At 40.2% G+C, this 25,772-nt stretch overlaps 1 protein-coding gene across 1 annotated transcript; it reads right to left on the reverse strand.

The window, feature by feature from the left end:
* Positions 1-1,589: 1,589 nt before the first annotated feature.
* SUCLG1 (succinate-CoA ligase GDP/ADP-forming subunit alpha) lies at positions 1,590-22,517 on the reverse strand. The gene is made up of 9 exons (XM_067555206.1): positions 22,263-22,517; positions 13,428-13,531; positions 11,011-11,127; positions 10,163-10,375; positions 9,979-10,036; positions 6,859-6,942; positions 4,491-4,642; positions 3,752-3,940; positions 1,590-1,821 (listed from the first exon to the last, which is right to left on the reverse strand). Exons 1-9 carry the CDS (start codon positions 22,309-22,311, stop codon positions 1,795-1,797), a joined length of 993 nt encoding a protein of 330 aa, XP_067411307.1. The 5' UTR covers positions 22,312-22,517; the 3' UTR covers positions 1,590-1,794.
* Between the last annotated feature and the right edge of the window lie 3,255 nt (positions 22,518-25,772).

The following is a 25,772-nucleotide window of genomic DNA, read 5'->3' on the forward strand; positions in this document are numbered from 1 at the left end:
TTTGCCATCTCGCGGTTTACCTCTCCCCCCCCGATTATTTATGAATATGTTGAACTGCACTGGTCCCAGGACACATGCTCGGGGAACACAGTTACCTCTCTCCACTGTGAAAACAGATGATTTATTCCTACCCTTCATTTCTTATCTTTTAACCAGTTACTGATCCATGAGAGGACCTCCCCTCTTTTCTTATGACTGCTTACTTTGCTTAAGAGCTTTCAGTGAGAGACCTTGTCAAAGTCTTTCTGAAAGTCTTGTGCAAATGTGGTATTTATATGACTCATACCGTCTTCAACTATCCACAGACAATCTTAGGACAAGTTACTTTTCTAAACTAAACGGAGATGGATATTGTATTTGTACTTGATTAACAACCCACTTTGTAAATACCAGGGCAATATATACACACTGGGACAGAGTATGTTTCCAGTGCTTCAGGATTGGTTTCCTAGACCTGAAACAGCAGCATTAGAAAACCTGTTCACCACTGACCAGGGAGTAGCAAGACAAATTGCATTGTTTGCTGGTGAAAACCACAACTACAGGTTTAAGTAATGACGACATGAGTTTTGAAATAGAATCATTAGGGCATATATTTTGTAAAAGAAATTTCATGTTACATAAGAAGCTAATTGTGGTTTCCCTTCCTGATTTTGTTTATAAATGAAACCAATCCTAAATTCAATCAGTTCTTATTAGAACTTGTAATGTTCATTTGCAACCACCCCATTTGATCTATTCCCACAGGAAGATAGGCCTTTCACATGTAGCACAGGTTAATCTTTTACAAGAAATAAACCTCAGAAAGGTTGTTTTCAGTTTTTGTTTTTTTAAACACTGCAGCGAGTCCTAACATTATTAGTATTTCAAACTATTCAAAGCAAAGGACCATCTGTCTAAGATTAAAAGAGGAAAAGTTTAAGGTAATATAAACAGAAAAAAGAACTTGATTTTCAAGTTATACACAGTATGAAAATGCATTTTCATGGGAAACTATGATTTAAACTCTTATGAACATAAATATAACTCTGAAATATCAATTGAAGCACGTAAGAGGCATCACTCCACTCTTGACAATTGTTTCAAGTGAAATCCTCGTCATTAAAAAGGAAGACAAACACTCAAACTCCCCCAGCAATTACACAAAATAACAAACCCCTCACTAACGTGGGGCTATGCTCTGGACTGTTCAGCAGCTTTGAACAGAACATTTGGACGTAAATCAACATATCCAGCTGCAAGGATCAGCACGACACACCCTGTGGACCCAGCAGCATAATTCAGTGGATGGCATCAACTTTTGCTTAAAGCTCAGATAAACTATTTACTAGTCAGTAATGAGCAAATAAGACTGCTTTGTTTTTAAAAATGTGTGCGCTCGCCAAGTGGGTATCCTACCCCACTAATGCATCTTTGTATAAGCTACATTAACTCAGGAGTGCAATGAGTAGGTCATTCTAAAGCTATAAAAATGCTCTCAAATGCCCATATATAGTTGTGCTAGTTCCCTCATTTTTTTAAAATTGACTTTTTAAAAAAACTGCTGTCTTGCAATGACAAAAAATCACTGAGCTTCAGGAATTCAAAAATCAAATTTAGTGGTAGATTTATTAATTTGCTATGATGTACAATCAGGTGACCATTTCTGAACAAGAGATATTGAAATAAAGTTTATGGCTTTAAAGTCACATTCAAACCAAGTGTCAGTCACATTCAGGCAGCTGAAGATTATTGGACGACAGATATATAGACAAGGTGCTGTGTTGATATTTCTGAGACCATGTTCCAGGGGTTTTACAGCAGTTTCCTCTTCTCAAACTCCTTCAGAAAAAGCAAAAATGTAGATATATTACAGTTTTGACAAGAGTTTTCTAAAAGGCTCTTTAGTATCAGTATCTTTCTAAAACACAGGCAAAAATACACCAAAGAAATGCTATTCAAAATCACCCTTGTTTAGGTCTGTTTAAAATTTCACTAAGCCATATGCTGGGCTTTATCTTCCCATTTCAAGAGTCATTCATACCCTTATTTTCACACTGCAACTTAGTTAAGAAACTGTCAACAAAAACCAAGTTGCATATTATAGAGCAGTGAAAATATTGACAGTCTTATATCCTCCTTTTATTATTAAATGCATCTGCCTCTACCAAAAATCAGAGTTCATATTTAGGGGGAAAAGTTATATCTATAAGTCTCCACACCTTCCTTTATCTCAAGCGAAGCTGATTTCTGTAATTAAAGACACTGAAGAATTTTGCTGCCAAATTTTGGAAAAAGATGGTAACAGCAAACTATATATCCACTTCTTTCAGTCATTAAACTGAGATTTCTAAGTCGACCCTTCCCACCCACTACTAGCAACACGGCTCAAGTTTCAATCAGGGCTAGACCCAGAAGAGGACTTAGCAACTGCAGCTTTAGGCGAGGCAGAGATCTTCAAATCCCCCGCTCAGCTGTCACCGAATCCTGGAGACATCTAAAGTCCCTAAGCACCTAAACTTCCACCATTCAAGTCCCCTAAGCATCCTACTTTTCTACCAGTGAGCATGTGCACAGCCAGTTTGGACCCCTAACTCACACCTAAGCCCTCAGGGGATTATCAAAATAGGCATTACCTCACTTATCTCATCTGCAGGACCCAAACCAGTATGTGTGTTCTAAGCATGCCTAAGACCGTCAGGGGAGGGGGTGCTCCCTGATAACCTTCAGCCTTCTGGTTAGAGTAAGATCTAAGTTCAGTTGCCCAGTCTGCCCAATGCGGAGAACACATTTGAACTTGGGTTTCTCATCTCCCAGGTGAGTGCCCAAACCACTGGGCTAGAGTCACTCATTTTCTCTGGCCTAATGAATATTTAATTTATACACAAAGGGACAGCTTCAACACACCAGAATACCCCATAGTCCAGTGGTTAGGGGAAATGCCTGCCTTCTTCTCAACATTTCTACTGGCTATCTTAGGAAGCTCCATACTGAGTGAATTGGCTTTCATGGATCCCATTTGTAGGCTCCTAACTCTCTCCAGGAGTTGTATAGATAACTTAGGCCCTAACTCAGGGCTGTGGTTTCCATTAGATGACAAGATGCCTAGAAGTTAGCATTGCAACTCTCAGCAAATTGCAATGCTGAAATCAATTTGTAAATCTGTGTGGGAGAAATCAGGAAGGAGTTAATCTTCTGTATGAGATACATGATTGTTATCAATTGCATGCATATGCCCAGAGATGTGAATTAGTCTTCTTTTAAAAAGTCAAAATAAGTTTTCCTTAAAAGGACATCAATAGATAGTTGCGGAAAAAAAGATAAGATAGTCCATGCATTGTTACAAAATTATCTAGTACTTATAAGGTGAAAAAAGTAAAGGGTGTTTTCTGATCTAGAATCAATTTAGGTTCCTATGACATTTAGCTTCTGTAAAGTAGGAGTTGTGTTGGTCTGTTACTAAGCCAAATGTAATTCTCTGAATTTTGCTGTATGGCTTTGACAAAGGAGAACGTGATACATAAAGCTGCTTGCATGAATAAAAACTCAGCTGCAACTGTTATTTAATGCCTTTTTTTGTTCAGTAGAGCCATTACATGTTGAGATGCAGTTTTAACAGACTTAAATGAGGGAACAGTGTAACAGAACTGTTCACCTGGAAGAAGCAAAACCGATTATAACAGCAAAACGCAGCTTTCAAATGTTTGTTGTTCTGGTTACACACGGTTCAATTCCATTATTTCAAAGCACTTATGACATCCATGTAACTAACCTTGTGTATAGTGCTTCCCAGCTGAGCAGGAGACATACTGACAACAACGCCAGCATTTTGAAGAGCAGCAATTTTCTCTTTAGCGCCACCTTTTCCTCCAGCAATGATTGCCCCAGCATGACCCATTCTTCTGCCAGGAGGAGCAGTCAGACCAGCTATGAATGACACTACTGGCTTGGCATTTGCACCCTGTGGTGAAAGAAGAGACATTGTTAACATGAAAGAGATGTACCACTTCCAGCCAAGTACTCATAAGAGTGGGAGGGGGGAGGGAGGCAAGAACTAGATATCTATATTCAGGTAACCTGCACAGGTAAGTGACATGGAAACACTGGCCTGGGATGCTTAGAATGGCTTCTCTCAGAAGTGTGCATGTAAACAGCAGTCATGAATATAAAATAGTTTTTCTACAGAGAAGCCATATGTGGGTCACAAAACAATCAAATATTAACTGTGATGCTCCCAAAATATTAGAGAGACAACGTGGGTGATGTTTTGGACCAACTTGTGTTGGTGAGAGACAAGCTTTCAAGCTACACAGAGCTCTACTTGTAGCACACAGCACTGTAGAATTGGAATCAAAAGTTACTCTCAAGAAAGTCTTTAATTACATCTTCCACACTTTCTAGTAATGGCTTTTTATCAATTGAGAACTAAACACAGAAGTAAGTAAGTTTCTCTAAAGTGGTAAATGTTTAAAACAAGGTGCACAATTAATATGGTCTTCTCTTAAACTTACGGAATTATTTTCCTTCAAGAAGGCTGCTGCATCTTCTTCAGCATTACCTCCAATTTCACCAATCAATATAATCCCCTCTGTATGGGGATCCTTCAGGAAGACATCAAGACAGTCAATAAAATTAGTTCCATTGAAGGGATCTCCCCCAATCCCTGAAAGGAATTAAAACACAAACATACATAAATGTGAACATGAATAACCACGACAAACAAATCTAAATTTCAGTCTATTATTATTTGTATTACATTGGCACCTATAGGTCCCCAAGATCTGAGCCTCTCTCTGCAAGGCACTGCACCCACTGTACTAGACAATAACTGCCCAAAATTCTTACAATCTAAATAGATAAAAAGTGCACAGAGTGAGGGGGAAAGGAAAGATTATTACTCCCATTTTACAGATGGGAAATTGAGGCATAGACAGATTAAGCAATTTACCCAAAATCATACAAGATGTCTGTGGTAGAGCTGGGATTCTCTCAATCCCAATCCACTTTCCAATCGAATCAAAATACTGGTTTAAAAAATCCAACCACCAAACAAGTAGTGGCAGGAATTTCCAACACTGGCTGTAAATAGAATAAAGCTAGGTCTTCACCGCCAAGAAAGGTATGGTTTTATAATGCAATAGTAAATGAATGTAAGTTAATTCACTGTCCCTCCTAGTTCAGATAAGGCACAGGTAGTTTTTACCTCCATGCAGCTAGGCGAGGTCAGCCTTAGTTGGAGGGCATAATGAATGTGACTAACGACATCTTGTAGGATTTTACAGCAAGATAACGACTTACGTTTTTACAGTGAGATTATTAATATTTTTTGGGGGGCAGGGAAAAATAGCCGAAAATGAAGAGCTCACCAAGTCTGGAGGCTCAGTACAGCTAAGTCAGGGCTTTTAAAAATTTTAGGTCAACTAACATCTTTGTGTCCCAGCCTCCGCAAAAAGAATAAGAATTTAATGGACATGACAACTCCGGCAGCCAATCTGACACTACCAGCCCAAAGAAAGCCTGTCTTTACCACCTTTGTTCCCACACTGTACTTCCAAGCCAAAAATAACTCTGACAATCTGCTACTAGCAAGCACTAAACTAATATCGTGATATACAAATGAAAGGGATTAGCTCAGTCTAAATGCTAAGGATACACCTAAATTTGAGCCAGCAGGCGTGATTCCTAACTTGCGTAGATGTACCCGTGCTTCGCTTGAGATAAAGGAAGGTGTGGAGACTTACAGATATAACTTTTCCTCCTAAATAGCTGCGTGGCTGTTGTGGCACCAAAGCCCAGCCCCCTGGGGTACAAACCCACCCAAGCCTCTAGGTATGTACTCTGGCAGTTAGCCTGAGCCACTGTGGAGACACTGCTATTTCTAGACATTAGCTCAAGCAGAGCTACTGCAGGAATCACACCTCCCAGCTCAAAAGTAGACATAAGATTTATATAATTTAAAAACAAAATACTCAAAGCAACTCTGACCTCTCAAAACAGTTTCTTTTTGCACTCTTGGCTGAGTGCCACATCTTGATTTTTATTCTGTGAACACATGATGTCTTCGGGGAACGGACTTGGTAGAAAACCTACCACAATAGGACCCAATCCTGAACAAGGCCTGAAGGTGCCACTGTATTATAAGCAGACATTACAAGTATGGGCTACATTCTCCAATAGTGTAAATGGATGAAACTCCATTAACACCAATAGAAAATTTGGCCCAAGAAGTTTACTAAAGCTATGTACACACTGATAGCGGTAAACTCACCACCGCCAGATCGATCTATCTGAATCTACTGAGCAGAAATGAAGACCCGCTCAATCAATCCGGAAGTCAATTTAATTAAACCACCTCCTCAAAAGGCACAGCGCTGCATAGCTGGGAACGCATTTCCCGTTGGCGCAGTGCACGAAAGGGAAGACAGTGCGCTAAAGGGAATTTATGAAGTCAACAGGAATTACGCAAGCTACTCTGTGTAGGTTGTGTAACTCCTGTCGACTGCCATGAATTTCCAGGTAAGTGTAGACTAGGTCTAAGCTAAGAAGTTATATTTTCTATGTTGTGCCTTAAAACTAAAACCACAGCAAGTTCCCACGTATTGACAGTTGTCCATGCAAGACTGCTTTGCGTAGGTTTTTGATTAACTCAGAACAGGAGAGTCAGTTAACAAAAAGGGGTTGTTATACTCCGCTGAACTGCAATTGTTATTGATGCAAAGTGCCTGAGTTAAGTTGGTTAAAAAGATGCAACATTTCTAACCAAAATTAAAAGGGATTCAATATTTTTCAATAGTTTTTACAATCTAATGTATTGTGGTTCTTACACACTGACTAAGCTTGTCACTCTTTAACAGAAGAGGTTCGGTGGAAGAAACCCACCAACACAGAAGGACTGTCCCAATCCAACTTGCGTCGTCTGATGTACAGCTTCATATGTCAGGGTGCCAGATCTTGACACAATACCTTAAAAAGGAAGAAAACAAGGTTGATAGCATTGTATGTAATGAGCTGGCTTCTGGATATGCATTAGTTCACGTGTTCATGGATATGACCGTAGAAGATTACAGAGAGTATTCAATACTTCCCAGTTATCCTTGCAGACACATGAAGATTAATACTACGTAGTGTTTAAGATTAGATTTGCACTCCCCCATTGCTTTCTGATCAGCTTTCCTGCCACTCAGTTGTCAATTATCTAAAGCTGTCCAATAAGCCAGTCGCACTGCCCAAAATAGCACTCCTCACAGTAGAGCTTTATGCATGGAGCCAACTACAAAGGCAAACTGACTAGGACAGTGGTTCTCAACTTTTACAAATGGGTCCTGAGCCTAAAAATCTTGATGGCTTGTCACAACCCAGTTAATAGATTAAGTGCAAAAAAAAGGCTTATTAAATATTTCTTACCCACAATATATAATATACACATTAATGTAATAAGCATACCATGTGCACCACAGTGGCGGCTCCTGCAAATGCAGTCCCGCAGGACTGACTGGATTTGACTCAGTGATTGGGGGATTGCAAGCTCTGGGGCAGAAGTGCCATTGAAGTCTGACCCAGGCCCCTAGATGGGGGGCCAGCTGGACCAAATCTATGGAGTGATCTTGCGCCTTGATATAGGAGGTTGCAGTGCCACTCATTCAAATTTAGTGTGGCTGGTCCCACACTGTCATCATGACAAAGGGGCAGCTGGGCCAAACTTGAGCACCAGTGTGACCATGTACTGCAGATTATAATGCCCAGAGCCGGGAGCCAAGCCAAGCTCAGTCCATCCAGATTCACAGGACTGGAGCCACAGGAGCAGCTGCTATCAGGTGAACAGGGGGTAGGAGGCAGGACCCAACTCCTCCCCCCCACTTTCAAGACTTAACCCCCTCTCCCAGGGCTTCCCGCATGACCCTTTGGTCGTGACTCAGAATTGGGTTGCCAAAACATGTTAGACCAGCATTTTATTTGTTTCTTGTCCTAAATATATTTTACTGTTGTCCACGTGAATAGCTGATGCACTCCTTGCTGAACGTGGTTGCAATTCAGTGTTCCATGAAAGGAGCTACACTTTTTCAAAAAGCATACGTGCAGTATTTCAAAGCATTTTAAGGATCCTCTGGAATGGAAAGCACTGCATAAATGTAACAGCTCACCTAGTGTATTTTCTTCTTTAACTCTTGTATAACTCAAACCTTACTGAGGCCTCATTGTGCTAGAGACTGTACAAACACACAAGAATGTCCCTTCCTAAAATAGCTTAAAATCTAAGAGGACATGTAATATACAAAAGGCAAGGTAGAAAGAGAAGTACAATCACATCTGTATTACACTTCAAATTGATACATCTGAAGTTTTCCAGGGCAAGAAAGACAGCATCTGCATTTTGTATGTACTTGAATGGGCAGAGCTTTAGAGAAGCCAGAGAGAAGTAATCAAGTGGATGGAAACTGATAGTATATCAATATTTACTAATTTAAATCTAGTTCTTTTAAGCTGAAATGTGTTGTTGGATAGCGAAGAGATTCACTCAATCTGAGAGAAAAAGGTGATTTTTTTTTAATTGAGATCAAGTAACTGGAGATTAGAAAATGGACTACTTTTTATATTTTATTCCGTCTTTCCTTAGAGCTTTACTAAAATATTAGTATGAAAGTATCCAAAAATTCTTCAGAAGTGATTGAGAAAGTGGGAGGGGAGCATGAAAGAGACCCAAAAGCCAAGAAGCACACAGCACAAAAAGTCAGGGAGAGGGAAGCAAAGGTGCCATAAAGCTCACATTTGCATTCGCAGGATCCTTGGACCACTGCTGGCAGTGCTTGCATTGATGGTAGACAATGCAGATATGAGAGGATTAAGAAGATTAAATTGTACTTCATGGGCCTTGCACTACACTCTCTCTCAAACATTTTATGAGTACCAGACATTTAGAAGAGGTTTGATTCAGAAGGGAATGCAAGACAACTTCAGATAATTGTATCATCAAACCAATGCTTTATGACTATTAAAAGAATGTATCTACAAAAGGCATAACTGCACTCATCTTTGATTTTTTCAGTTTCAGGTTTATGGCTACTTTTGAAACCAGACATATGACCCGAATGCTAATACTTACAGCTGCATCCAGCTTCCGCTTTCACCTTCGTAAGTGGCAAAGGTAATTTGCACTGCAGTGATACCAACCGCAAGAGAGTTTTGTAGCTTAGCTAGCATGCTCCTCTCCTTCTGATTTTGACTCAGCATATCCCAAAGGTCAGTTAGGAAGCACCATCTCACATGTAAAAAGTCTTGTGAAGAATGATGGTGCACAATTTTCAAGTCAAGCCAAGTGTACTTTGTCTACAGGAGAAGCTTTAGAAGCTCTATGTGGAATAGTGCCTACTTTACATGGCATACTGTACATTGTAGCTTTAACAAAAAAAATTGTCTAGTGTTTTGAGAAGGAAGTAGGAATTAAGACTCCAGATCTATTCCTGGCTGTGTCATGGACCCAATATGTTACACTGGGCATGTTGCAGCCAATTCAGTCTATCCCCCTGCCACCTATCTGAAATATGTATCCTATCCAGGTATTTATCACATCATCACCATAGAATATAGGTGCACACAAATCAACATTCATTCAGGCAGAAGCCAATTTTCCTCCCTCTCCCTATATAACAACAAATTCCCTCTGGGTATAAGTTCCTTTCTTTTAAAACTGTCACCAGAATGTTGAGAGGATAAGTGTTCAGGAATTTGGTTCTTTAAAATCCTCAGATAATGCTTTGTATAGGAAAAAAAGAAACTTTTAAGAAAAGAAGTGTCTCACATTGCCTCAAGAATCCTTTCTAACCCCTTGCTTGCATTACTACTGCTTAAGAAACGCCTGTGGCAAAATAAGGGGTTTCAGTCTGCAGAACTGTCTATCTGGCTCTACTGACCATCACTGAATTCACTTAGCAAAATGTCATGACATGAAACGATAAAGCAACATTTCAGTTTCAGCTGACGCATGAATATGAAAAAACTTACCAATTCTTCCTTTCTTGTGAATGTGGCCTGGCATGATACCAATTTTGCATTCTCCAGGCTAAAAAAAAAAAAAATAGAAATATCAAATACTTCTAAAAAGTCACGATGAAAATATTTTTGAAAATTAATGGAAGACTGTTTAGTCTCCAAAACATTAAAACTAATGTTTATTTGAGACACTTACGTTGATGACTCCGGGGCAATTTGGGCCCACCAGTCGAGTCTTATCCTGGCGGATTAGTCTATGTTTAACCCGAACCATATCCTGCTGTGGAATACCTTCTGTAATGCACACAATTAGGGGGATTTCTGCATCAACAGCTTCGTTAATTGCAGCAGCAGCAAATGGAGGAGGCACATATATAACAGAGGCAGTGGCGCCTGTTTGTTCTTTAGCCTGAAACATGCATTAACAAAAAGCATATTAAACATTCAATAAATCTTAAGAGTACATGGGCAACTAAACTCTTTACGTATATCTATTTAAAGATTTATGAAAGAAATAAATGAGAAGTTTCAAGGTCTATGGTCACAGTTCTCTGCACATCAATTTCATTCATGTTAACGGAAGATAAATGGATTAGCTGCAGAACTGATCCCTAAAATAGGTTCACCTTCCACCTTATATAGCTAAGTCTCCTCTTCAATCCATTTATTCATTCAGTTTTAATGATCTATTTATCAAGAGCCAAAGTTATGAAGGATTTCTCCATATAAAATAAAGGTAAGTTGACACCAAAAGAAATCTAGGCTCTTATTTATATGCACAAATGAAAACAAGTGACTTTTAAATTGAAACTGAACTCTAACTTGACTCAGTGGTTGTGCCCACTATTATACAGACACTGACCACAGACCACCTTGGTTTTATTTCTCACATATATTTAAACCAGAAACGTAACCATGTCTCCACTCTCAGATTCTGTCTCTCTTCAACTCTGGATGCTAGATAAGTTCTAGCAAGTTCAACTTTAAGAATCTTCCCACCTCCACATTTACTGTTGAGAAGTCCATCAACTAATATAAGATTACCTCTTTCACTGAGTTAAAGACTGGCAAGCCGAGATGAGTTTTGCCCCCCTTCCCTGGGGAAATTCCTCCTACTAGTTTGGTGCCATATTCTAATGCCTGTTGGCTATGAAAGGTGCCCTATAAAAGATACATAGAAATCTTCAGAAGATGCAAACCAGAAAAAACACTTCTATATATCTTCACATAAAACATTTAAAAATGCTTCCAGGGTGTCTGCCCTATTGAAGGCAAGTTATGAAACTGAAATTAAGATAAAATATAGGCCAACAAGAGAAAGTAACAATTAACAGCATGTCAAACTCAAAATATGAACCACAAGTTTCAGGTATGTCATCGAAAAGGCTCATTTCAATATATGCTAATTTGCAGCAAGTTTTGTCAAACATTCTAAAGAAGGCTAATCTTCTTAATCAAAATATTATTTAAAAAAAGGAAACCCAACTGATCATTCGCTATTAAAACTGTTAGAATACAAATACATGTTCATGGGTTTATATAATCTCATACGTAGAATCCAAGCAACTTTACAGTTGTAAACGGAGGAGAAAAGAAAAGCTTTGGGATGAGATTTAAAAGAAAAGGAGTGACTTGATGCCTTGAAGGGAAATAAAGAGCTGCAAGTTTTCTAGATAAATAAGGCAGCATAAGTGAGGACAGAGGAGCATATGAATGGAAAGGTGGGTGACCAGAGGGGGAGAGAGGAGTAAATTCCTGGAGAGATCTGAAAGTCAAGAGGGAAACTGGTGTATGTGGAAAAGCAGCACAGAATGAGGAAGATATGATCTCACTTTCTGAAGAAAGACAGTAGTCTGCCTACAGAATTCTGTACCCTTTGGAGTTAAGCTTTGTTAAAATAAAGAAATTAGTTACCAAGCAAAGGAGTTACAAAGTAAATGGTAAAATACAATATACATTTAAAAAAGCTGGATCAGTGTAATCAACATAAAAAGGGTTTGAGATTAAGGGCCCAAAACTCAGGTCATAAATTCCAATTGGACATGTATGAGGACCACAAAGCTAATGCACTAGCAACGTGCAAGCAAACCTTTCCCTTTGCTCCCAGAATTCAAACAAAATTCATTACTATATAAACAGAAAAAGGAATTCTGGGTATTCAGATAGAAAGTAAGACTACAATTAGAGGTCATTTGCATTATAGATATAAAATATATTAAGGATGGCCAAAATTACTGACACCCAAGATCCCCCTTTCCACAGGGCAGAATCCTCTAGCCCCACCACTCTACCACAGGGCAGAAGCTCCAAGCGCCCCACCCCAGTCTGGTAGGCAAAAAATGGGGGCGGGGGAAGGGGCAATAAGAGGCTCTGCAAGCTGCTCTTTAACTGTAAAAGAGCGGCATGCAGCTCATGAGCCACGGTCTGGCCGCTCCAGCAGTATGTAATGTGACATGTGAACATAATGAATAGATATTTTACAATTCACATTAAAGTTTCAATGACCTTCAGAATACAGCATGGCTTTTCTCTTTTATATCAGAGCAGTTACCTACTACCTTGTGATTTGGAGACTAAGTTGGTTCTCCCCTGCCAATACATTTTATTTTCCTAATCAGCTTTAACAGATCAGTCACATGATAATCAAGTACAAGAAATCAACGTTGGCAGCTGCTACTAATTCATATCAATGCGTTTTTTCCTCATTCAAATGTGTAACAATGAGAGAATGTGAAAAAAGATTAAATGAATTGAGACGACAACAAGAAATTATACAGATTCCCTGTAGAAAATAAACTAAATTTAAAACTAAAAACATTATCTCAATGATAACAGCATTTGAATGAACAAACACTAACCAGAGAAGCTAAAGAGCCCAGTTGCTGAATTTGAGCATGAACTGGATTGGAAACTGTGGGATTCCAGGTTGCTGTCAGAAATTGAAAATACAAAGAATAAAGTGACTACACAAGGCAACCTCTTATTCAGAAGACGCAAAGGTTCAATTAACACATATCATGGAGGATTGGTTCTAAACAAAATAAGGATGAAAGTCTTGGTGTCAAACACTTAATACGGTTTTGCAGCATAGCAACATACAATGCTTGAAGCAAATTGCTTCAGCAATGAAGAAAATTTCCCTTTATCCAGAAGATAATTCAGTAGAAAAAAATCAAAGCTGAAAACAGGAAAGTTATTTCTACAGAAATATATATTTTCCACAGAACATTTTAAAGAAATACCTTATATTGTACTAGATGACAAGGCTAAATAATGCAAACAGTGATCTAATAAGACAACCCATTTTTTTAAAAGTCGGTATTTGCTAGATAGACATATATACTGCATACACAACAAATTAAATCAAAGACACTGAACACCCCTGTTAAATCTCTTGGCTGGTCAATTTTTTGAATTTAAAGGTTATAATTAAGTGTTTCATCTATACCAAAGATACGCACCTGTTTGCCAGTAAAACCCTGGCAGATAACCTTTGTATTTTTATTGATATTAAGATTTTTTCGTGTGGCTGAATAGGAACAGTGACGTACTCCATTCTGCTGCACTAAAAAAAAAAAAAAAAAAAAAAAAAAAAAAAAAAAGTTAATCACTTGTGTTTCCAGAATCTTACTTTACCCTTCTATATGGCCTTACAAATATTACTGAACTAAGCCATTCAATACCGCATGAAACAGACAAGAATCCATTTTACAGTTGCATAAAGGAAGGACAGAGTCTGAGGCTCAGATTTTCAGAAAGCTTTAATTTTGGGCACTCTACTTATGTATCTTAGGCCGGTTTTCAGGGATGCTGAACACCTATAGCTCCCATTGACTTTGTCTGGAGCGTGGCTGCTCAGCATCCAAAGAGTCAGGCCCTAACTTTCTCAAAATGTGCATCCAACAACAGAGGTCCCTTTTCAAAATGTGGCCTAAGACTTATCCATGGCCACAGATCAAGGCACTATCAGAACTGGGAATACAGCCAACTCCTCACTCCCAAGAGCCGAGTATACTTTGGCCAGTTTGAAACATCTAACATCTTCAGCAAAAGTGAAGCACACTGCCAGGCTGAAGGTCCAGTGAGAGAAACTATTTTGCCAATAATTTCCTAGCTGCTGGGGCTTAGAAATCACAAACTAAAAATCATGCTTGAACTCCTGTGGAAAAGGCAGGCTCTCCATCAACACCGTCACCACCACTTTCCATCTAATTCAGCAAAAGAGATTGCATGTGTCTTCTCTCGGCTTCCAACAACCTAAAGATATAAAGCTGAAGAAAACTAAAGAGTAAGAGCATGCCTACTAAAATGAAATGGGACTCACTGCCTTCCTATTGAACAGTTACGACATTTTATCGTTTCATCACTGGATAGATGGCAAGGCAGTTATCTTTAATTTACTTGAGTGTGAAAAGTGAGAGTTGACTAAAGAAAAGAGGGACAGATTCTTCATAAAACTATTTGCAAAAAAATCAATTTGGTGAAGAATTTCACTCCTATAACAGGCCTGGAATAGTTCAGAAATCCTCCCCTACTGGGATGTATTTTATTACACTTATTCTAAACAGGGAATTGTACATTCCTAGCACAGGCAACATTAGTGTATGTTACAAGAGATGTGGTGCTGTTCAGGTACCTAAAATCTTAAAAGGGAAAAAATATTAAAGGATGAACTTTAAGACAAAGGGAATAAGTAGAAGCTAAAATAAAGGGATCCTATCTAGACTGTCTTTTAGGTTTAAACAGGTACATACTCAAGTTTGCCTGTAGGGAAGCCACATCATTTAAAAAAAAGAAGAAAAGACCACCCTATGCAGAATCCTGGCTAGAAAAAACAAGAAATAAAAAAGAAAAATAATCCTGTACTTAAACACAGGCTCTTATGGCTAGATATATGTATTTGTCTACTTGCCACTACAGGTTACTGTATAGAAATTGCTTTGAGCAATTATGTAAAGCTTATTAGTCAAGGTTTTCTTTACACAATATTTAAAACCCAAGCAGTTATATGTTTTTTCCACAGAGGCTTAACAGGCAGTAATCCTATTGAGATTTCTTTGCAAAGAACTTTATAAAAATATACTTACACATAGGCTTTACCTCCATTCAGCCTCACTGAGAAGCAAGGCTAAACCAATGTCAAAAGACGTTTAAACTCCTATTAACTCAAATCTGATTTCCCCAGCTGGCATTTGTGGAAACATGAAGTTTGTCACAAAGACAGTTTGAGCATGTAGTGAGGCAGTTAGGAATGCGCTGACCGATAAGCATGGTCAGCAAGGCATGGGCAAAAAAGTTTTCTCTGAAGCTAAATGAGATAAGTAAACTGTCCGACTGTCTCTTTCTTTTAACTGAAGTTGTATTTTTCCATTTAACAATAAGCTACGCGCATGCCTTCCTTTGTAACCAAATACGGAAAGTTCCTTGTATACATGACACTGATTGTGCAAACTCACTCTTTTTACGCATGCTTAATGCATTTTGCTGTATAACAATGACTTGGTAATAAGGCTATATAAAAGCCCTCACACGACACAGTACATAGCTATACTTATAGTTTGAAACGTTTTTCCTAATATCTAACTTAAACATTCCTTGATGCAGATTAAGCCAATCACTTCTTGTCCTATCTTCAGCACACATGGAAAAAATTGATCACAGTCCTCCCTTATAGCAGCCCTCAAGATTCATCACACGTTATCAGATGCTCCTCAGTTTTCTCAAGACTTAACAGCCCGAGTTTTTTTGTTTTGTTTTGTTTTTTTAAGAACATTTCCTCATAGATCAAGTTTTCTAAACCTTGTGTTATTTTTGTTGCTTTCCTCTGGACTCTCTCCACTTTACCCACATTTTTCCAAAGGGTGGTGCCCAGAATTAGACACGATATTTCAGCTGAGGCCTCACCAGTGTCGAGTAGCACAGGATAATTACCGCCCATGTCTTACATACAACGCTCCAGTGGATACACCCCAGAATATTAGCCTTCTTGAAACTGCATCACACTGTCAACTCGTACTCAATGTGTGATCCATTGTAATTCCCAGATCTTTTTCAGCAGTACTACTGCCTACCCAGTTATTCCCCATTTTTTAGTTGTGTATTTGATTTTGCCTTCCTAAATAACACAATTTGAAATCAACAAGATGAAATTCAGTAATAAGTGCAGACTAATTCTCTTACTTGTCAAGGTAGTTTTGAATTCTAATCCTATCCACCAAAGAATTTATAAAATTTGCAGATGACACCAAACCTGCAAAGGGTTGCAAGCACACTCTCCACTCCATTATCCAAGTAATTGATGAAAATATTGTTTAGTACTGGACCCAGGACTGACCCCTGTGGAACCCCACTTGATATATCCTCCTGGTTTGACAGTGAATCATTGATAAATACTGAGTACAATCTTTCGACTAGTTGTGCACTTACCTTATAATAATTTCATCGAGACCACATTTCCCTAGTTTGCTTATGAGAATTACATGAGGCTGTGCCAAAAACTTTACTAATATCACATCTACTGCTTGCCCCCATCCTCAAGGTCAGTAACCTTGTCAAAACCGAAAATTAGGTTGGTTTGGGATTATTTCTTCAGATCTGTGCTGTCTATTCTTTACAATCCTAATATCCTCTAGGCACTTACAAACTGATTTAATAATTTGTTCCAGTATCTTTCCAGGTATCCAAGTCAGGCTGACTGATCTATAATTCCCTAGGCCCTCTTTGTTCTCCCTTTTAAAGATAGGTGCTACATTTGTCCTCCTCCAGTCTTCATGAACCCCACCCATCCTCCAGGAGTTCTCAAAGATAATTGCTAAAGGTTCTGAGATTGCTTCAGCTGGCCCCTTAAGTACCCTAGGACAAATTTAATCAGGCTCTGATGACTTAAATATAGCTCACATATCTAAATATTCTTTAACCTGTCCTTTCCCTATTTTGGATTATGTTCCTTCCTCCTTGTTTAATATTAATTGTATTGAGTATCTCATCACCATTAACCTTTTTAGTGAAGACTGAAGCAAAATAGGCATTAAACACCTCAGCCTTCTTGAAGTCAAGAGTTATTAGCTCTCCTTCCTTGCTAGGTAGAGGACCTATGCTTTCCTTTATCCTTCTTTTACTCCTATGTATTTAAAAGGAAATAAGAAGAGATTATTTATGTTCCTTGCTAGGTGTAACTCGCTTTGTGCCTAAGACTTTCTGATTTTTCTCCCTACATGCTTGTGCTAGTCTTTTCTACTCCTCCTTAGCAATTCATCCATGTTTCCTCTTTTTGTAGGATTCCTTTTTGATTATCAGGTCATTAAAGAGCTCCTGATGGAGCCATATTGGCCTCATATTATTCTTCTTATATTTTCTTTGCATCAGGAGAGTATGCAGTTGTGCCTTTAATATCATCTCCTGGAGAAACTGCTAGCTCTCCTGAACTACTTTTTCCCTTATATTTTCTTCCCATTGGATCTGACCTACCAGTTCTAAGTTTGTTAAAGTCTGTTTTTGGAAGCCCATTGTCATCATTCTACAGCTCTCACCTCCTTCCTTCCTCTCCTTAAAAATCATGAAATCTATCATTTCATGACCACTTTCACCCAAATTGTCCACCACCTTCAGGTTTGCACCCAATTCCTCCCCGGTGGACAGAACCAAATCTAAAATGATTGTTCCTTCCTCCCAGTTCCTTCCTCCACTTTCTGAAACAAAAAGTTATCTAATACATTCAAAGAACTTAAAATTTTCAGTGTGTTTTGCCATATCACTTTTCCAAAGATGTCTGGGTAAAGCCCTCCATTACTACCTGGTCTTGTGTTTTGGATATTTCTGTTATTTGTTCTAGAAATGCTTCATCTGCCTCCTCTTCCTGATTTGGTGGTCTATAATAGACCCCTACCATGAGGTCACCCCTACTTTCTGTCCTTTCATATTTCCCCAAAGACTTTCAACTAGTCCACCTCTCACCTGCTTCTGGACCTCAGAAGGAGCATATAGATCCTTGATATCCTGCTTCAGAGTCTCAAACCACTTTCTTCCAGGTATTCTTTGTGTTTTTTGTCCCAGGACTACTAGCTCTTGTACTCTCTGGCCCTTTCCACAGCAGTCATGCAAAGTGATTGCACTTCACTTCCAGGGGGACGTCCTAACGTACTGATAACCTCCCGGAAGACAAAGATCCATAGGTTATGTGTGACTGCTTCTACAAACTGGCTGGTCAGGACTGATGTTCTTGTTTGAAACTTGATTCTCTTCTTCTAGGAGGACTGCCTACCATAGCAAACAACCCCCATCTGCCCAGACAGTACCCAACCCTTTCACTCCTTCAAATTTCAGAGTGCAGCAACAGAGAAGCCTAGCAATATAGCTATTTTTCCATCCTGTTTAGTAGCTGGTCTTAATTCCCAAGCTAATATTTGCTGGGTGCATTTTTCAAGCCCTGCCTGCCCAAGGGTATTTACTGGGTACCTATCTTGAGTGTTTCCCTCTCCTCACACATTTATCTGAAAGCCATCTCAATTAAGAAATAAGTTGTCGGTCCTTTAAGGAGCTGCTTTAAAACAGTTTTCATTCTACATTTACTTCTAATTTCAATTGAAGATTATGTTCTAAAGATGAAGTGTTTCCTCTCAACTTTTACTAAAAGTTTCCTACAGACATGGAAATTCACAGGAATAAACTTGACAAGAGTTTAGGAGATAGACAGGCCACTCTTGAAGGAATAAATTGAATGTTATGACAGTGCTATACTTACCATATCCAATGAAGCCAATATTAATCGCCACCTGCATGAACGTCTAGCAAAACCTCAGACTCTAGCAACCTCCCCATCTTCTCCTATATCAAAAAGTCCAGCATTAACATACATTTCTGGCCACAGATGAATCATATGGTTGATTCATATGCATTGAAATGGACCAGCTATGGCAGCCAAAAGGGAAGCTGCTCCAAATTTGAAGAGGGTGGGGAGGAACCAAAACCCTGAGACACTGAAGTGAAGCACTTCAAGAGTACGTGCTTTAGCTATGATAGGACTGACCAGCTCAGTCTATATCCGGTAGCCATCTCACATAATCATTCCCCTTCAAGCTAAGAGAAATGCATCCCAATGATGACCATTGTTAACCAGTTGTGCTAGACACACCAAACCCTGAATATATTCATCTATATATTATAAAGACTAAACTACATTGTTCAAGGTAACCTAATAGCTGAAACAGCAAGGTTATAAACTAATATAATTTACAGTAAAATATGAAAAGTCTCCCTACCCACCCCCAACTATTCCAGGAAGGTCTAACCTTTTTTATTTATTTATTTATTTAATTTTTAAAGGCAGTGTTTTTTTTTAAAAGAACTCAGAATATTCCCTATGATTCCCTCACCCACTAGAATCCTGACTAATTTCAATTCAGTCACACAATACCTTCACTTCCAATATAGAGTGGGTTTGTGTACATATATATGAGAGGAATCCCTAATGCCTCAACAGTTCATATATAACAGGGCTTGACAAATTTGCTTCGTAGCTAGGAGCCAGCCCAAAACTTAGAGCCAGACAATGTGGGCCCAGCGGTGGGGCGCCCTGGCTGGAGCGCAACAGCCGCAGCGCTCCTTCCTCCCGGCACCGCCACCGCATGGACGCAGTGGCACCTTGGCCGGAGCATGGCAGCCGCTCCCTCCAGGACCCAGTCTTTCACTGAAAGAAATACTAGGCACCGGAATTAAATTCCTAGGTGCCATGGTGACCTGGCGCCCAGGGTTTGTCGAGCCCTGATATATAAGTGATGCTTCATTTTGATGCTCGTCATTCATTAGTATTTTACAGAAATTATTTCACAACTCCATGATTTAAATGCTGAATCACTACAATTAATACAACCAAGGGCATGTTGCAAGATTATCAAGCACAAACAAGAACCTGTTTTACAATCAAAATCAGAGACTTGTGATTAAAATCATTCTTGCATCACTGTGCAGAGTAGATTTATTAATTGTGTTTTTATACAAAAAACTATGTTCAGTTTCAAAGTCCCTGTGGAAAAGGAATTATGTTAATGTGAAACTTTGACAAGAGATGTTATAAGTGTTGTTAAGTGGAATTGTATGATGTAGTATGTTGTTGGATGAAGCCTAAAATAACATACGCTGTTGGATGCACAGAGGCTTGAACTCCTGAATGGAAGTTTCATCTAGACTTCCCATTTGGAAGTTTAAGTATTTGAATTTGTCAACTGGCAGTTTGTTTTTTACCTTTTTTTTTTTTTTTTTAATGCTGTTTCCAACAGAGTAGCTGTTAACCAGTATGTCCTAAATCTCTTTGCAAAAATTCCTTAAATTAACTTCTGTGAATTTTTTTTCCTGATGCCCTGCTGAAGTTTGTAAAGAGGACAGAAAGGGATGTCTGTTTCAGCAAGAATGGAAACTGATTTAGGCTCCAATCCTGTAATTTAAAGTGCACAGGCAGATTATTGCAACTGCATGGAGTTCCAAAGAATTCGGTGGGGCTCTGCAATCTGTCCATATGCTATCAGTTGTAGGATAGAAGCCTAAGGCACCGTTTCTTCAATGGATTGCACAAGAGCAGATCCCTGTGCAGATCTCCACTGACTTCAATCTATCCATTCAGAGCTCATTGCAGGATCCAGGTCTAACTTATTACACAGGGATACAGTGAAACTTGCTATATACACTGCACTGCCAACTGCACAAAGTAAACAAACTGGAATGATAAAGATAATGGTTTAGATAATCTGTTTCATTTATAGTAATCTTAGGTGTTACTTGTAACTATTACAAGCACATAAAGCTTTCAGGAAGAATTGTGATTTTCAATTGTATTTAAACTTCATATGATATTTCTTTAAGGTCTAATAACTAAAAAAATATGTTATTCTTTCTAGAAACTCCCCTCTGTCAGACCTGGCCTTATAACTAATGTTAAGATTATTCTGCCATGGGTATTTTTACTAAAAGTTTGAGACTGGTTACAGGCAAAAATTCACGGAAGCCCACAACCGTCCCTGACTTTTACTAATAATGCCAGGGGGGAGGAAGGAGACAATAGTCATAGTGCTGTCAGGGGCTGACCTCCAACAGCTACATGACCTCCATGACAGATGAGTAAAGATATTAATGAAATACAGGGCTCTAAGCTACCAGAAGAAAGGAAAATTAAAGTTATTTTAAGAAAAAGTAACAGATGACCACCTGCAGTTTTGCTGGCTGACATAGCTCCACCCATCATCCTCAACAGCTAGGCCTTTATGTTTACACTTCGCTCACCATTTACAGTACTATAAAAAAAATTATATCCTAAAATGGATGTTTTATATAGTACATGTTTACTGAATTTTATAACTCTCACAGATTACGCTTTTTTTTTTTTTTCTTTTTAATATATAAAGGCGGTCAGCAACAGGTGTTACGTGTCAGAAAGAAAAGTATGCAGACCAATGGCACCCAACTCATTTTGAGCACATACACCACTTTGCTAAAAGACACCCTCACCTGCACCATCTGAAGTGCCCACTGAGAGTTGCAAACTCACGTGAGACTCCCGGACAAGGCAAAGGGACATATGACCTTGAATACCTTTCCAGATCTGAAAAAGTGCTCTGTGTTGCTTGTCTCTTTCACCAAGAGAGGCTGGTCCAATAAAAGATATTACCTCACCCACCTTGCAGCTCCCCTCTGACCCAGAGAGACAATTTAGCGACTAGAGCACTGGACTGGGACACAGGAAACCTGGGCTCTTTTCTGGCCTCTGCTGCTAACCTCCAGCCAGGCGCTTCCCCACTCCGGTTCCCCCCTCTGTCCTAGGGCCATGCTGATCTCAACCTCCCGTGCAAAGCCCTTGGAGATCGCTGGATGAAACCTGACACCGCTGTGCAGGAGCGTGGTGTAACGTCCATCGCCGTAACCCGTCACACCCGCCTGTCACCCCAGACCCCACCGCGGCGGCTACACACACGCGTGACCCCGGCCCTGGGGAGAGCCAGGCCCGACCCCCGCTGGAAGAGGGGCGGGTAACACGGCTTGGCAGCCGCACACACAGCCGAGGGCGGGCCGCGAGCACGGCCTGGCCGGGCCCAGCCCGGGCACCGCGGGTGCGAGGAGCCGAGACAGCCGGGCCAGCGGGGAAGGGCCGGGATACGGCGGGGGAGGAAGGGGGCTCCCCGCCCCAGGCCAGCCCAGGCTCCTGCACAGAGCGGGCAGGGCCCTGACACTGCCCCCCGGCCTAGTAGCGAGGCGCTGGGGAGTCCCCGGCCCCCTGTCAGCGAGTGGCCGCCGCCCGGCCCGACACTCACGGAGCAGGAAGCGGCCCAGCAGGCGGGAGGCGCCGCTGCACTGAGACATCGCGCGTCTCCTCCGCCGATGGCGTCCCCGGTCTCACCGCGCCGCGCCGCTCCGCTCCCCGGCGTCCAAGCAGCCTGAGGCGGCCAGGGAGAACGCCGGAGGCGAAAGCACCCCCGGAAAAGCCCCGGCTCTGGCAGGACAGGACAGGACAGGACAGCCCCGCCCTGCCACGGGGACCTGGGGCCCGGCCCCCCGTCGCCAACCCGGCCCTGCGTGGCGGCTCCGGCGGGGAGGCGGCCTCGAGGGCTGAGGGAAGGAGGACCCCGGCCGCGCGGGGGGTTGTGGGGATTGTAGTTCCTTGGCTGAGGGCAAGGAGGCAGAAGAAGGTCAAAGACTGATTAAGAATGGGGGAAGGGCCAAAGGAGAAAGGGCAGAGAGGGGATTTTCATCCCAGGCTCAGACCAACCCAGGGCCAATCAGGTGCAAGGCTCCATATAGCTCAGGGGACTCTGCCACCAACGCTGTGTTCCCAGTTCCCCCTCAATTCAGCCCAGCCCCATTTTGCAAAGCGGGGAGCCTCGGTGTGAACAGGGCTACGGGCTGCCGTTGTCTGGTGCCGCTGTCAGAAAGCATCATAAATGACAGGGGTACCAACGCTTGCAGTTTTATAGGGCTCAGTCCTACAAGCTGCCGTGCAGTCTGGCCCGGATCCAGCAAAACTCTTAAGTCCTTGCCAAACTTTAAGCTTCTGAGAAGAGCCCTTCAAGTCAAGTTTAAGTGACATCTGGAGAGCCTTGCTGGATTGAGGCCTTAGTTTGGATGGATCTGTAGTTAGGCGTTCCCCTATATTATGCCAGGCTCTGCCATCCATAATTTTATGGAAATAAAAAACAATAACAACCACCTCAAAGGAAAGATGATGAAAAGATTAGAACTCCCAAAAGCAAAAAAAAAGTCTTCATCTGAGACATTTAACTAGCAAAGATGATGTATTTTTATGTGTATTGTAGTAGGGCATGATGGCCCCGGTCAGGAATCAGGGTCCAGTGTGTTAGGCACTACACAAATATACCAAAAAAAAAAAAAAAAATTGCATTCTTTGGGGTAGAGACTACATAAATATAAAACAAGAGACAACAGTTGGATACAACAAACAGATGGATGCAACACAAGGTAACAGTGAGATGATTATGGTCAGCATAATCAGCAACAGCCACAACACACCAGCTGCATAATCATTGTCAAAAGGGTTGGAGATTAAATGATTTTGAAATGAATTGAGAAATAATTGCTAATCCTATTCCTCATATACCACTGGCTGACTTTAAGGGTGAGTGAACATGTTTGGATAAATTAAGTAATGACCTGAATCTTCAACCAAAATTCAAACTGAATTTTTTGTGAGGATTCCTAAAGGTTGAGGTTTTTCTCCCAAGTTTCATGCACCTCTGCACTTATTGTGGCCAGTAATGAAAGAGGAAATGCTTAAATAACCACAAGAAAGGCTGTTCTTATGAGATTTGCAGGCAGCCCAATTTTTGTACTCTGAAGAAGTTTGAGTAATGTCCAGATGAGCATCTAAACTTCTAAATTCTCATCAAAACCTCTAAAGTTTAGAGTCTAAACCTCTGAAGGTTCATCCATCCATCACTTGTTGACATACCTGCCAGATTCTCAACGGGAGTAACTCAACATACAGTACATGCCCATTTATCCCAGTGGCCCAGGGGACACTCAAAACTTTTGAATAACTGGGCTTTCAGATAAATGGAAGTGCTATTGTGAGCAGCAGTGTCACTAATACAGAAGTATGGGGAACAAAGAGAGTGATGCTGATGTTTGCTTAATACTCTGTGCTTTATTAAAGAGTGAAAAAGCAGCTGATATTAAGTCTCAGTAATTTAAAGTAACAGGTCATAACTGCTATACAAATACAAAGCCACTGATTAGGGCAAACAGACAGTAAGAGGCTAATTGGTAAATTAATAGTGGGTGATTAACAAGACTATGGGTACACTGTGGATTCAGATAAATAGGATTTTCAGATAAAGGGAATTAGGATAACTGGAATTATGCTTTAGTTCAGCTGCAGTCAATGGATCTACACCAATGAATACCAGATGAGGATCTGGTTCAGAATCTCTCTAGGCAACGAGAATGAGATTTTTAAAGACACCTAAATGATTTAGGAGCACAAGTCCTATTGGTTGTCAGTAGGACTTGTACACCTATATTACATAGACAGTTTTGAATATCCCATGCACACACTATATAGATGAACTTTATGCCCGTAATGACTACATTTCTGTGTTAAAAATTACTATTGAACTATAACTTGGAGGAATTTGCTCCCACCCACAGCTGATTTTCCATGCTTACCAATTTGACAGAATAATTTAGGGAGGCAGAGGAAGGTGACAGTGGACTTGATAAGAAGGTGGCAAGAACAATGATCAGTCACAGGGGTCTGACAACTGCTCCCTCAATACAGATTGAGAGAGAGAGAGAGAGAGAGAAAGCACCCTTTTCAAGGTAAAAATAAACACACTGATTTTACATAAGCACATCTTAATTTAATCTGCTCACTTTATGCCAGTGTTTCTAAAACCAGAATGAAGTCTTAAATGCTAAATTGAGCCTTCAGATGCTCAATTTCCAATGAAGTGAAATTTTGCCCTTGGATTACATACCCAACCATCTCACATTAGCTGTAGAAGTACATTGACTGCCATGAGAGTTATGCCTCTGTCCATCTGAAAACCTAATTTCCTGCCTTTCACTGACACTCCTGGGATGATTATGCAGTTTTAGTTGAGAAGCCATTGTATTATCATCGTGTGTAGCAGATCTTTGCTGTTAGCCATTTCTATAGAAACTGCCCAGCCCACAAGAAAGCCAGAAAGGAGAAAACAAAGACAGAAAATGAAGTGGAGACAAGGGGAAAGAATGAAACTAGGAGAATAAAGAAAATAAAATGGGAGAATAAACAAACAGCTGTTCTCAAGAGATTTCCCTCATTTTCGTTCATGTGTTGGAGCCAAATTCAAATCTATACCATTATTAGGGACTGGGTAATCCAAACCCTGAATTCTAATTTTTGCAGTATCCAGATCTAAAGAATTAGACCATTTCTAGATTATATAGTGCCTTTTATCCTAGATTAAAATATTTGGTCTAAAAAAGAACACCATCCATGAATACCTTGCAGGATTTCAAAATGGAAAGGACATCCATGCATACAAAAAAAAAAAAAATAGTATGGAAAAAGCAAGAAGTATTCAGTTTTGGAGTATTTCTGGGGGGAAAGCACCACAGACACGGTTTAGTTTCCACTCCCAAACCCCAAAGTTGAAATTGGCCTTTAATCATTCAAAACCTGAAAGTTGGTTTTGAATGCAAAAGTCCATTTCAGGCTCCTCATATACATGGAGGTTTTTATCATCATTACATCAGAAAAGATTAAGGTACAGAAGCCAGATCATCCACAGCAAGAAAATATATAATTGGGTATATATGTGTGA

Source organism: Emydura macquarii, unplaced genomic scaffold (assembly GCF_026122565.2).
Source record: "Emydura macquarii macquarii isolate MOO-44397 ecotype Brisbane River unplaced genomic scaffold, CSIRO-AGI_Emac_v2 contig_1568, whole genome shotgun sequence".
In the NCBI taxonomy this organism is placed as follows: domain Eukaryota; kingdom Metazoa; phylum Chordata; order Testudines; family Chelidae; genus Emydura; species Emydura macquarii.